The sequence below is a fragment of the Trichomycterus rosablanca genome, chromosome 6, assembly GCF_030014385.1.
Source record: "Trichomycterus rosablanca isolate fTriRos1 chromosome 6, fTriRos1.hap1, whole genome shotgun sequence".
NCBI classification, from domain to species: domain Eukaryota; kingdom Metazoa; phylum Chordata; class Actinopteri; order Siluriformes; family Trichomycteridae; genus Trichomycterus; species Trichomycterus rosablanca.
The window spans coordinates 7430596-7444441 of NC_085993.1; the positions used below are offsets into that span (position 1 = coordinate 7430596).

Consider the following 13846-nt stretch of genomic DNA (forward strand, 5'->3'; position numbering starts at 1 on the left):
TAGACTGGACTGGATTAGATTGTACTCGACTAGACTGGACTGGATTAGATTGTACTCGACTAGACTGGACTGGATTAGATTGTACTCGACTAGACTAGACTGTACTGGATGGAATTTTATTGGATTAGATTTGACTAGACTGGACTGAACTAGATTGGACTGGATTGGATTAGACTGGACTGGACAAGATTGGACTGGATTAGATTGTATTTAACTAGACTGGACTGTACTAGATTGGATTAGATTACATTAGGCTTGACTGGATTAGAACAGACATTTTTTATTTAATTTTAGTTTCTTTCACAAAAATGTACAAAGGTTTTGGAATTCTTTATATTTTAAATATTCAGATAAAGTAAAATATTTGAGTTTGTTGCCTGTATAGGATTTGTTCACTTATTTTAAATAGTAAATCAACAAAACAGGGATTTTGCTGGGGGTGTCCACAAACATGTTCAAACCCACAAATGTTATTAAACAAGATCATGAGCTGTTTATTGGATTTTGATGTTTTTAGAAGTGTGAGTAAAACCAGCGCTGATCTGAACAGGAAACTCTGATTTCATTATTGATTATTTAAAAAACCAAGCTCGGTCGACTTCCACCCTCAGCTTCAAAATGTTTAAACCACATGGGTACCGGAAACCCCACTTTTTTAAAATCAGGCCCAGGAAAAGGTGGTTCAGAGACACATATTTGAGCGGCCTCATCAAAAAGCCGGGTGTCGGGACCACCCAAGTGTCCTGCTATGAGAGCGCATACATTATCTCATCTCACCTCGTGATGGAGAAGTTAGTGTGAAGAACATGATCTCATCCATTCCATCCATCCATTCATTCACTGATTACAAACAGATGTGCTCTCCTTATCAGAACATCTGAGTCGCGTCGCCTGAACACAGCGGTACAGTCAGAAAGAAACTGGGGAAGGTTGTGAGGAGTGCAGCAGGTGTGATGGTGGTGAGGTTCGGTGAGGAGAACCAAATTCATTTGTCTTTAGCACTCGAACACATGGTGAGCTGGAATGCATGTCAAATATCTTCCATAGACAAAACACACTGAGTGTAGCACCACTCCTGAACACACACACACACTCATATACACACACATGCAAAAACCACTGCAGAGCACACACACGCACAGTCATATACACACACACACACGCACAGTCATATACACACACACACACACACGCACAGTCATATACACACACACACACAAGCGCGCAACCCATTCTTTAACACACATGCGCATACCCAAACACTTATTCACACATGCAAACACCACTTCTGAACACACACGTGCACACACACATCATCACACATGCAACCACTCCTGAACACACACGTGCACACACACACGGAAACAAACATATGACCCAGAATGCATCACTGACTGTTTATGTTTAAATAAAGAAACATTTTTAGAACTGCGATTAGAGCAAAAAACCATTGAGGTAAAGAAACACATTAAAACCTGCAAATCCACCTGCTGCTGACCTGAAAATAAAAATTCTGTTAAACATGCTGCGTAATTCATTTTATTTCAGTAAAACATGAGTGTGCTTTACACCAGTCCAGAATGGTGACACCTCAAATTAGATGTTCAGCAGAAACAAACTACTGAAAAAAAAAAAAAAAAAAACTTCCACTCAGAACCTCATTCTGTTCCTCAAGTTCATTTTAGGACCTTCACTGTTCGTAAAGTTGCTGCAAGACCAAGATACATTGCTCATTTTATTTGTAGCTAAAGTCTCTTCAGTTTTAAAAATCTCTGCTGACTCTATTTGCATCTCAGGTGACTCCACATGGGGTCTCAACCTCAAGTTTGAGAACTGCTGCTGTAACCCGTCATGTCATCATAAACAACTGAAAGCATAAAGCTGCTGAGAACAAGCTCAGTGTAGATGATGATGATGATAACGATCCAGATAAACTGCTACATCACATGAAAAACAAACCACCTCAAATTTCCTAAAATGAAAGGGTACACACTGTCAGGATGCACACGATCCCTCTCTCGGAATGAGAAGGGGCAAAGAAGCCAAGTTTGGAAAAGCTCCAGCTGTGCATTTACAGCGTGCAGAGCAGCAGGAGTCCGAGCTCCGTCCATAATCGAATTACACGCTTTATTTGCACCAATTTGTTTCTCAATCAGTCTCATTGTGCTCACAGAAAGCTTCCCAGTGAGGAATCCTTCAGTCCACATTGTTACAGTTCTCGGATCAGTGTTCAGGCTGAAGCACAATGGAGGCTCACACTGAAGGTCCAGCAGAAACAGATCTGAGGTCCAGCAGAACCTGGGATGGTTTCTGTAGCCTCTTATCACGCCTGCCCACGGAACAAAGGCTATGAGGACACTTTCGGACGCGAGGCCGAGATTTTATTCCCTGTTGTCGAAAATATAAACACATCCAGGAGAAATACTTCATAAAGTTGGAAAACAGTGGTGAGAAAAAGTAATTGCACCCATTTGATTTCCTGTATTATTACATATTTGTCACAGATTTTATACTAAGATTCTACATCTAAATTACTCGTGTGAATAAGTATTTCCCCATTTCACTTGTTGCACTATCTTAGCAGCAATGCCTGAACCTACAGTTGTATAGTTGTAAACTTGTACATCAGGTCATCGCAGTCTTAAGATTTTTGTTATTTCTATGACTAAAGTCAATTTCAGGAATTTGATGACAGTTTAATGTCAGTTTTCTGAAAGTCAAAATATACAGAGAGCAACTTGGATGTGTTGGTGTAGAATCATGATTCACGAGAAATCGTGCTTCCTGATTCTGCCTTAATCATGATTGTTTACAGCTGGTGACAGCTCTGTGCACACATAACTAGGGCTAGTTTGGCTGCATTCAATAAAAAGTGCACACATGATACAGCTGTTTATGATGGTCAAATGCCAGCCCACTCTTTTCCTAAAAGAGTTATGTTTTCATGGTTTATACTGCGTAACACTATAAATGAGTTAATATACAAGCTTTACTAAAAGAACAGCAGTCGTTAGTATGGAATCGTATTTCTTTTTTTTTTGGACGGGGGGTATTTGGATCTCTACTGAACTGTAGTTCTATTTGAAAACAAGTGTGTGCTGAATCGGACTGGCATCACTCGCTCTCTCATTCCCTCAATGTCAAACAAGCCTTAAGCCCATGATTTAACACCTCTCAGTCGCTGCCAGAGGGGCTTGACTCAATCCCAAAATCTTTTCAGTCCTTCCTTTCCCTCAAAAGGAGGCAAGAGAAACATCCATCAAGGCAACAGCTTCTCGCTCTAACCCCACTTCCCCTAACTCAAGTGTAGCACAATCGCTACATTTGTCCAGTCGGTGGGGGACTCGCTGCTTTTCAATGGGACTCTCTGGGCACCCTTCACGTCCCAGCAGGCATCACTAGTGAGAAATCGAGGGCTATTAAAGGAACGTATCATGATGCCATTACGTGGGGTTATGGGAAAACAAAAGCCGCTCTCTCTCGCTAGTGTCCATTTAGATGGAAATGAACCTGCCACGACATGGACGTGGACTCTTCAATTTTCACTTAGTTTGTCGTTCTGTCTCCATTTTATAACTGATTTCGGGCATTTGCGGGACACTTTGGACACCCTGCCCCCACGTATGACCACTACGCTGGATTTTTTTCCTTTGTTCAACATTTTTTTCTCATCCCAACGTTGCCCAGGCAACTTCTTTTCAGGCTGGGAGAAAAGGACTCTAAAGAGAAGTGAAAAGAAGGAGCGCAGTGAGGGTCGCCCCGACACAATGAAGTTTGTTCATATGCAGGCGAGCTGAAAGAACCCCCAATTCCCTAAACCCGCGCCCCCCCCCGCCCTTTCCTTATCCTTGGTGCCACCCACACCTCTGTCTCAACCCATATACTTTAAAAGAGTGGGTCAATGTGTAGGATGAAAGAAATACAGATAAAATGTCTGTAATTTGTCATTGTTTCAAATACAGAGCGCTGGTACCTAGTGTGGCTTAAAAAAGTGTTCACCCCAAACAAATCCAGATTTTTTATGTTTACTAAACAAAAATCTAAAGACAACTTTTTAACAATTTACTACAATATAAAATAAAACTGAGACAGGAATGTATTGTAAGGTTTATTAGTATGGTAAATACTGTACACAGAACAAATCACGGTCTGGTCAAAATGCATCCAGAATATGTCAGAGAAAAGCTCAGAACTGTAGAATAATACAAAAGCATTTTATGGCTCTGAACGTAGACTACATGGTCAGAAGTATGTAAACCACTGACTATAACCTTGTTGTACATCTCCATTCCAAATTCATGGACATTTATATGAACCCCACTCCCTCCCTTCCTCCCTTTTACATTCTGGAGAGGACTAAATTTTAACTTTTCATTTGTAAATATATAAATATAAATTGTTCGTCAACTGCTCTATCCTGGTCAGGGTCGTGGTCGGCATGGCTCCCCAGGGAAGCATTGGGTGCAAGGCAGGAATACACTGAACAGGGTGGCAATCCATCACAGTATTTTGGCCACCCCCTTTCTTTCCGGCATAGCCAATCATGTCCATGTAGATGCCCAGCCAGCCAACAGCACTACTTAAATATATATTTTGTTTTATATATAAACATGCAAGTGAGGTAAATTGAAGATACTAAATTGTCCAGGACTGCGTTCAATATAACCTTGTGTGAACTGATGAACCTTGTGTAATGAGTAACTATCATTCCTGTCATGAATGTAACCAAAGTGTAAAACATGACGTTAAAATCCTAATAAACAAACAAACATGTTAGAAATGGGTGTAGCTAAAACACCTGAACTTATAATGTACCTTAGAACTCAGTTCAGTCTATCACAAAAAGAGCCCTGACCTCAGTCCCACTGAACAGCTTTTGAATAAACTGGAACATCAGTTGAGGCTTTCCTGACCAACCTCAGTGCCCAACCATGCAAATGCTCTTTTAACTCAATAGGCAAAAATTCCCACAGACATATTTCTTGTGGGAAGCCTTTTCAGAAAAGTGGCCGTTGTTATAGCTGAAAAGATCACATAGAGGTCACTGTATTTAAATACCATTTGTGAAATAGGATGTTTAACAAGCTTATGATCAGGTGTCCAAATACTTTTCGCTATAAAGCGTATGTGGAAAGACCCATCTGCAGAAATTATTTTCTACAGTGGAACAGAGGATTAAACTCTTACGTGTTCAAAAACACTATTGGCTCTTGACAGGTAGGTAGAATAATGATCATTTTTTAGGTGAATAAAAATTTTTTCTTCTACATTTTTCATAAAAAAATAAACATTTGATTAAAAAAAATAAAATAAAGGTCCTAGTTTTATAAAAACAAATCCTAATCATTCATTTAATACAAGGATTAGGAGATGGTTTTTCCTTCATGGCACTCTATTTATCTTTAGCTTCTAATGTATTGTCAGACTTCCAAAATGCTTCTTTTTTTTACTCTTCACAGGTCGCTAATTTTCCCCCCTGACCTCCCATTGTGCCATGTCGACCCCTCCTCATGCATGCTGCCACCTCCCCGGGTGCTGCACCAATAAATGCCAAAAGTTCAGATGGACCTCTGGGTCGAGGGAGGAAGGGCCGAGGGGTCGAGCAGACGCCAGGGTTGAGTTGACAAGGTCCCATGGTGGCGCTTTGACAGTGGAAAGAAGGGGTGGGGGGAGAGAAATTAGCATGGCGCTTAAAAAAACAGAAAACGCTGGGTGGTTTGAATGCCCCCCAAAGGTCTCCCATCAGAGCAAGGGAGGGTCCAGACATGCACAGTGCAGGGAGAGCAGGACCTTTTGTCTGTCGCTTTTCATGCAGGGACCCTCCACTCAGCATCTATTACAGTCACCCAACTTGAAGAGTGTAGATGGGTGCAGGTGTGAAGCGTGGACGCTCGGGTAGAGGATCTGTTTGGAGAAGTGTCACACTCTGTCGTTTCTTTTCTTACTTGCTTTTCGGGGAACTTATTTTTTAAAGCTTCATTCTTCTTCTTCTCCTGCCCGTCCAAAGACGTACAGCCTTTTCATGTGGATCCATTCATGGGTGTCACTAAACATACTCTGAGGTTTACATCATCTAGTGAGCGGCAGTGTTGCATAAACCAAACCACTGGACGATGTCGTTAATGCCTCTTTACAGCTCCACTCTTCTTCTTGGAGGCTTCTTGGTGGATGTGTCTGTTAGTCAAAAGGGCATTTTTGTGAGAAGGCCTGGCTCACAATCTACATTCAAATTCACCCCAAAGGTGGTCAGTGGAGTTGATGTCAGGGCTGTTGATGTCAGTGGAGTTGATGTCAGTACATGTCACTGGAGTTCCTCCACACCAGACTCATTAAACCATCTTAATGGACCTTGCTTTGTGCACAGGAGCACAGTCATGAGAAACAGGAAAGGGCCTTCCCAAAATTGTTTCCACAAAGTTAGACACATATAATTGGCTTTGTATAACTGATTTAATGCACCTGTTAGCAATAGGTGCAACTGAAACACCTGAACTTAGTAATTTAGAGGGATGTCCATAAATGTTTGGCTTCACCTTCTTTACCTTCTAGGCATAACCTTTTAAATACTTATAACTGAACATGGCTGACACTGTTCACAGTCAAGCCAGCTTCATGTCACTGGGAGCTCAGAAGCTGCAGTTCAAAAAAGCTCCTGCTTTAAAGTTGGCAGCTTAAAGTTCTGCTGAAGTTTGTTGTTAATTACATGGACTAGACTGGACGATTCTTCTCTGTACGGCAGCCACTAAGCCCATGGTTACGTAAAGCTTGGTTGACTGTGGACAGTGTCACATGTTTCATGAGAAACAATAAACCTATAAAAGAACTCAAATTTGAGCATGTCTATCATTTAAATCATTTCAATGTTAAGTGGTAATCTTGGTTAAGGTTTGATTTCCTGCTGAGGGGGTTAAATGCTGAAGCTGCAATTCAGCACAACACCTGCTTCCTCTACATTGTGCTGATGTGTGATATCTGTGTTCTCAGATACACTTTTAATCCACTTATCAGCAGTTTGCAAAATTCTGTTCTATTTTTATTCTTTTTTTCTAAAGTCATAAAGCAGTAGCTCAGGAAGGTTGCCAGTTCCATACCCACCACTGCGGGGTTGCCACTGTTGAGCCCTTGTGCAAGGCCCTTAACCCTCAATTGCTCGAATTGTATTCAGTCACAACTGTAAGTCGCTTTGTATAAAAACGTTTGCTAAACACCATCACTGAAATGAATGAAAGCTCATTCTCAAATCTTTCTGTTTTCAGACTGTGACTCCTACTGCAAAGCATCCAAAGGAAAACTGAAGATCAACATGAAGAAATACTGCAAGAAAGATTACGGTGAGTGAAAGTTGGCACATACGAACACTACCACATCTAAATTGGTGATTTGAGGGTCTCTAGGGCGCCTCCTTTCTAGTGATGGCTTACTCAGAGCTTCCAAGAAGAAAGGCACAGGGATCAAACAGGAGGAAAGGCCATCAGCACAGGGTTTAGGAGACGAGGACGGCGCTGACGGACAGCCCAGCAGGTATTTAAGTCCAAAGCGGATCAAGTGAAGGGAAGTGTGACGGACAGGAGGGAGCGGGGCGCGGGGGCGCGAGGGCAGATCCTCATTAAGAGCAGCATTCCTGAAGCTAGCAGGCTTTCTCTTGTCTCTGAATGGAGCAGATGTGCCGCCCTCTCTCTCGCCTCCTCTCTCTACCTCCGAACTTAACTGTTTCATCGGTCAAGCGAAACACAGGCCAACTTAAAGAGCTTAACAGATTTAATGACAACCAGGCTTTTTTAACAGCTTGTTGATTCATCAGATTTGGGCCGACACCCTTGACCCATCTAAAGAAAACCATGAAAGCTTTAATGGCTTCCAAAAACAAGAAGCTCTTGTTGGTGTTACTCATTTAGACCAATCAGAACAACATTCAGGTGAAACAAGAACAGGAGAAATATTTGGTAATAATTGAGCTTGGTTAGATCTGAGGAGAAAGAAGTGTATACAGTGAAGTATAGTGGTGGAAGCATCATGATTTACATTTGCAGCATTTAGATGTTTTTATCCAAAGCCACTTACAATCAATTGAGGGTTGAGGATCTTGCTCAAGGGCCCAGTAGTGGTAACCTGGCAGTTATGGGGTTTAAACCAGTAACCTTCTGATTACCAGTTCAGTACCTTAACCACTAAGCCACCACTGCCATGATATGAAACGTCTCTGCAAATGCTACCGGAGTATTGCACGTTATTGAAGGAAACATGGATGGGGCAAAATTATCTGGACACAGAGAAGAATTTAATTTTATTGACCCATGAAACTGAATCTGGACGTGTCGACAAAACAACAAGTTTCAAAACTGGTTTCCAAACCTGAAGGTGAAGGTGCTGCATAATCCTGCCGATCTCCTGATGTAAATCCTGTAAAAATGTATGGAGTATTTTGAAATCATGAGAGATCAGATGGATTCTTGGTAAAAGAAATTGATCAAAATTTACAATTCTGCAAATAAGTGAATTATTTCTTTCTAATCTAATTGCCAATAATGTCTTGGAAACAAAGTATAAATGTTAATAAATGATGATTATGTCTAATATAAAAAAATATTATTATAATTGATTATTTGTTTGTATTTACTGGTTACAAGACATGATGTGTGTAAATGTGGAGATAAAAAATATCTATTTTTTTACTTGAGAGAAACAAGCTTGCTAGTTCCAGCTAACTCTCTGAGCTAGAGAGTATGAATAAGTGAACAATGGTTAATATCTGGCGTTGGAGTGAAACGCTTTTGTCTGACTGCAGGGAGTCATAAAAATGTCTCAATAAATCGTTCCTTAACCATGAGTCTGGGACCCCAAGTGAGCCCTGAACACCCAGATTAAGACAACATCTAGTGAGCACAGCTTTGTCATAACATGATTCTTAAAATAATACCAAATTATTGAATGTTTTAGATGGTACACTAGCATGAATAGCAGGAGAGATAAAATATAAGTGCTACAAAGAACTAAATTATGTACAGATGTTCAAAAGAATTGATGAATCCAAACCAAAAACCCAATATAAGGAGTGCGCTTTGGTATCTCTTATTTCAGTCATATCCACCCCCCACCAAACACTATGCTTATACCCACAGTAGCTTGAGAAACACTGCAGTCATGTAAACACCATCTTCCGACAAGCTTGTTTTTTCTGATCACTTCTTTACACCAGGCAGCGTTGACTTCTACACATTACACTCACTGTATTCCTCCACCATTCAGACTGACACCTCAACCAGGTATTTAAGAAGGTTCGCTGCCCACCTGAGTGCCTAGCAAAATGTAAGCTGTTTAAGCTAACCAAGAGTGTTTATAACATTACAGTAATCCCTCGCTATACCGCGCTTCGACTTTTGCGGCTTCACTCTATCGCGGATTTTATTTGCAAGCATGTCTAAATATAAACCGCGGATTTCTGCTAGTGATGGGTCGGTCGCGAACGATCCGGCTCTAAGAGCCGGCTCTTTAAAGTGAACTTAAAAGTGAAAAAGTGAACTGTGCGCGCTCCCGATAAGGAGGCTGTTCAAACATGGCTGACGGTGCGGACAAACGAATGGAGTTCTTTTCAAACGTAAATAAAATCTTACTGATTTTTAACTTGTATAAACTTGTACCAAGTGTTTTTATTTGCAAGTTCGGGCTTGTCAGGAAATGTAACCGTTATCGTTACATGAATCGGGTTATAAAAATAACCATATAAACACATGGTTTTTACTTTGCGGATTTTCACCTTTCGCGGAGGGTTCTGGAACGCAACCCCCGCGATCGAGGAGGGATTACTGTATAAATATATATATAATATTATAAATATATAGGTCTTGAAGTAAAAAAGATCTTAGCGATAGATGATACTGGTTCCACACACCATTATTACACATAGCACGTCTACACAACACAAATTAATATAAATAAATAGATAAAATGATTTCCTGTCTTGGTATTTGCTCACACATTACTGTACTGAACATCATGTCTAATTAGTTCTCTACCTGTGGGGTCCTTTTTATTCTGAAATATTTTACTTGATTGAAGCATAGGTGGGACAGGTACAAATGTAAAGTGAATTTGGTATTTTTTTATAATTATAATATCAGTTATTATTAATTGTCTGCATTGTGGTGGGCCGCATAAATCACTGGGACGAGTCGCACCCCGCCTGTGGGCCGCCTGTTGAAAAGCCAAAATTTACTTCTTTTTTTTTTTACAAACACATTTCAAATACTTACAGCCTGGACATCCTAAGCTGCTTCAATAAAGCCCTGCAGAAAGGACAAACTTCCCTGTGAGGCTGGCACGTGCCCGTCCTTCAGTAACGATCCCATCAGCACTTTCTGTGCATTTGTTCCTCCTCGTCTCTCTAAAAGCTGGACGTGAGAGGTGAATGAACCTTCAGCCCATTTACGGCTTTAATATGGCTCCTGCAGAGTCAGCTTCATCGGACGTCTCTCAATTATAAAGCGCTGGCAGTTTTCCGGCCGCCCTACCGCGGACCATCCCGTTTCTAAACACTTATTAAACCTAATCCACTTTCCCTCGGGTCCCGCACCATCAGGGGGGCTTTATGCGTTAACGGATGCCGCTGGGTCGGCCATTCAGTCTCAAGATGGAGTTGGAGCAGCTTCCTCTGAGGGGGTGAAGCATCCGAGGGACGCTAATGATGAGGGTTTGAGTCGAACCACAGCTGGGTCCTTTCTGTTAACACCACACTGCAGTCAACAGCACCGTGTTCATGAAGTGTTGCAGTCGGTCACGTCTGCAGAGGTCTGAATCAAACAACGGGAACAAGGTTTCAAAAAAACAGTCTGAATTATTATCACTGACCCACCAGACATAAATAAATTCAGTTTCAAGGTTGTCGGTTCAAATCTTCAGAGTGCCAGATAATCAGAGAACCTCCAGCATGGAATTAATCATTGATTATTATTATTATTATTATAAAAGATTTATTTCTATTATACTATTGAATAAAAAAAGTAAATATTATAAATAAAATGAGAATAAAATGTTATTTAAAATACACCCAATTAATATGTAATTAATAATGTAATTATAGACATGGAATAAAAACAATAATTGAACATACATAATGATACATAATGAGTCAAGGCGTCTTGCTTGTGTCTGTGTGGGTATTTTCTCTTACCACACAAAAAACATGCCAGTAGGTTGAGTGGCTGTGTGATAGAGTAAATGGGTGAGTCTGTGGTGCCCTGCAATGACCAGCAAGTCCTGTCAAAGCAACCAGACATTTAACACAGAACACTCAAAAAGCCAGCGAGGGTTTTCTCATGAACATGAGTGGAAGGGATGAAGAGCGCCTCCATGAGGCCTCACTGAAAACAACAGAGATAAAAGATCTAGTGACAGGATGTATCTCAGTGATTAATCACTCATTTATCCTGGCTGTGATTAATCACTCATGCATCCTTACTGTGATTCATCACTCATTCATTCTTACTGTGATTCATCACTGCAATTCATCCGCACTGATTCATCACCACGATTCATCCACACTTCAATTCAATGCCTTAATTTATAAAATTTAGGCATTTAAAGATAACACTTACCAAAGATAAAAGAACAATAGAAACCCCATTTTGTACAATGCAATAAAAATTTGAATCTGTGATTTGTAGAAAGAAAAGATTTCCAATGTTTTCACTGATCAGCTTCATAAAATTTTGTAAATACAAACACATTTATAATTTTCTAGTTTGATCATTTGTTTTACCATTGTGTTCCATCATACTTTCCTAGTTAATGAGACTTTTAATGATTTGGGAACTGAGGACACTAACCGTTGCAGTTTTGCAAGTAGAATTTTCACTCCATTCTTGCTCCAACCAAAAACATAAAGCCAGCAGTCCTGTGATCAGAATGGACTTCCACTTTTATCCTCCTGTAGGTGGACAGTCAAGAGGATGACCAGCATTAACTTGGTTTGTGTTCCAGTGAAGATACCAGGAAGCTCAAACAGGATTTAAAAATCCAAGGTAGTGTCATTGGAGTTCTGAGACTGATCGACCACCCAAACATCATCTGGTCGATTAATAAATGGGTACGGGGGGGGTGACAAAGTGTACAGAGCTGCAGTCAGTAATTGTATACGCAACAAGGTTCATCTGTAGGTCAGGTGTAGCTTATAAAATAATCAGTGAATGTATGTACCAGATAGGTGTGTATGTGTGTGTGTAATACTCTATGTACTGTTCTGTGGTGTTATTAGCCGTATTAATGTGACTGTATGTTTGATGTTGCAGCGGTTCAGGTTCACATCCTAAAATCAGATAAGGCGGGCGAGTGGTGGAAGTTCACGGTGAACATCGTGTCGGTGTACAAGCAGACCGAGAACCGAATCCGCCGTGGAGACCAGCTGCTGTGGATCAGGGCCAAAGACATCGCCTGCAAGTGTCCCAAAATCAAAACAGGGAAGAAGTACCTGCTGCTGGGAAGCAACGAGGACGCGCCCGGTCAGAGCGGCGTGGTGGCCGATAAAAGCAGCCTGGTCATTCAGTGGAGGGACACGTGGGCTCGGAGACTGCGCAAATTCCAACAGCGCGAGAAAAAAGGGAAATGCAAGAAACCTTGAAAGCAGATCAGCAGCTGCGAACAGACTGAGAGACACACGCTGGATCTGGACTGAAGTTGTGTGGACAGATCTGACTGAGCACTGCTGCTCTGAACTCTGAACGGTGTCCTCACATGGCAAGTGTTTGTCTTTAAGGAGCTCCCACCTCACCGCACCGTTTCATCTGATTTCTTTTTCATGACCTGCAGCGTTTGGTTCCTGGGGACTTCGCTGCGTTTCTGTTCATCATCACATTCCAAAATTTCATCTTCAGACTCACGAACACGAACTCTCCCTGAGAAGCAGGAAATAGCAGGAACCTGCAGTAGTGATGCTGATGCTCTCAAAAACATGATCATGAAAATCCACTTAGAAAATCTTAACAATAAAGACACAAAGTTCAACAATGAAAAATTATTATGATATTTTATTCACCAACACATCCAGTTTGTCGGCTGGAGTTTGATTATAAATTATGCATGTAAATCACATGAAATCTATTTACCCTCTTATATTTTTACAACACGGGGCAACTAAACTATTTTTTAATTTTCCTTTGTTTTTATAAAGACTCTCCAATCAGATTTCTATCGATGAAGGAATGTTACATTCACTGCACTTACTGGATTCTATTATCCATACAATGCAAACAATCGAGCATTAAGGGCCTTGCTCAGGGGCCAAACAGCGGCAGCTTGGCAGTGATGGGGTTTCCCATAACAGTTTACAACTAATATTATTTCTTGGGGAGTTGATCACTTTTCCAGCTGCTTTTTTCTGTCGCAACTGTCTTGCCGCTTGTATCACCCTGTGCTGACTGAGTACAGCAGAGACTTTTACCTGCCCCCCCTCAGACATACACATTCTTGGGTCTCAGAAGTGCCACTGGCCAGGCTGTGTTTACAAGACGTAACGTGTTTAACAGGCACAATTAGCTGTGTCCGAGGGAGGGAGGTTGATGTGGTTTCATTGCCACTGTGTACTCTCTGTGAGACTCGTGTGTAAAAGGTGCGGCTGTTGGTGCAAGTAGAAAAAAAATGCAATCAGCAACAACTAGAGAGCAAAAAAAATGACCTTCTTTCCTTCAAATAATTTACCAAGGTTGAACTTTTCATTACAACATAATTTAATCCTGCATCAGCCAATCCAGCACTGAACATCTATTTTTTTATTTCATCTGTTTTACAAAAAAAAAACAATTAGCTTACTACAAATATCTATGGCTGTGTCCCAATCCACATCATACTGCACTAA

At 41.0% G+C, this 13846-nt stretch overlaps 1 protein-coding gene across 3 annotated transcripts in view; it reads left to right on the plus strand.

The window, feature by feature from the left end:
- ntn1a (netrin 1a) overlaps window positions 1–13006 on the plus strand; it is a 94868-nt gene extending 81862 nt beyond the window's left edge. For 2 of the 3 annotated variants that reach the window (XM_062997339.1, XM_062997340.1), the window contains 2 exons: window positions 7257–7331; window positions 12285–13006. In XM_062997339.1, the coding sequence (XP_062853409.1) occupies window positions 7257–7331; window positions 12285–12613 (404 nt within the window). In that variant the 3' untranslated portion in view covers window positions 12614–13006. Of the gene's footprint in view, window positions 1–7256; window positions 7332–7410; window positions 7522–12284 lie in introns of all 3 variants that reach the window. The other variant, XM_062997341.1, reaches the window with a different exon arrangement.
- The last annotated feature ends 840 nt before the right edge of the window (window positions 13007–13846 follow it).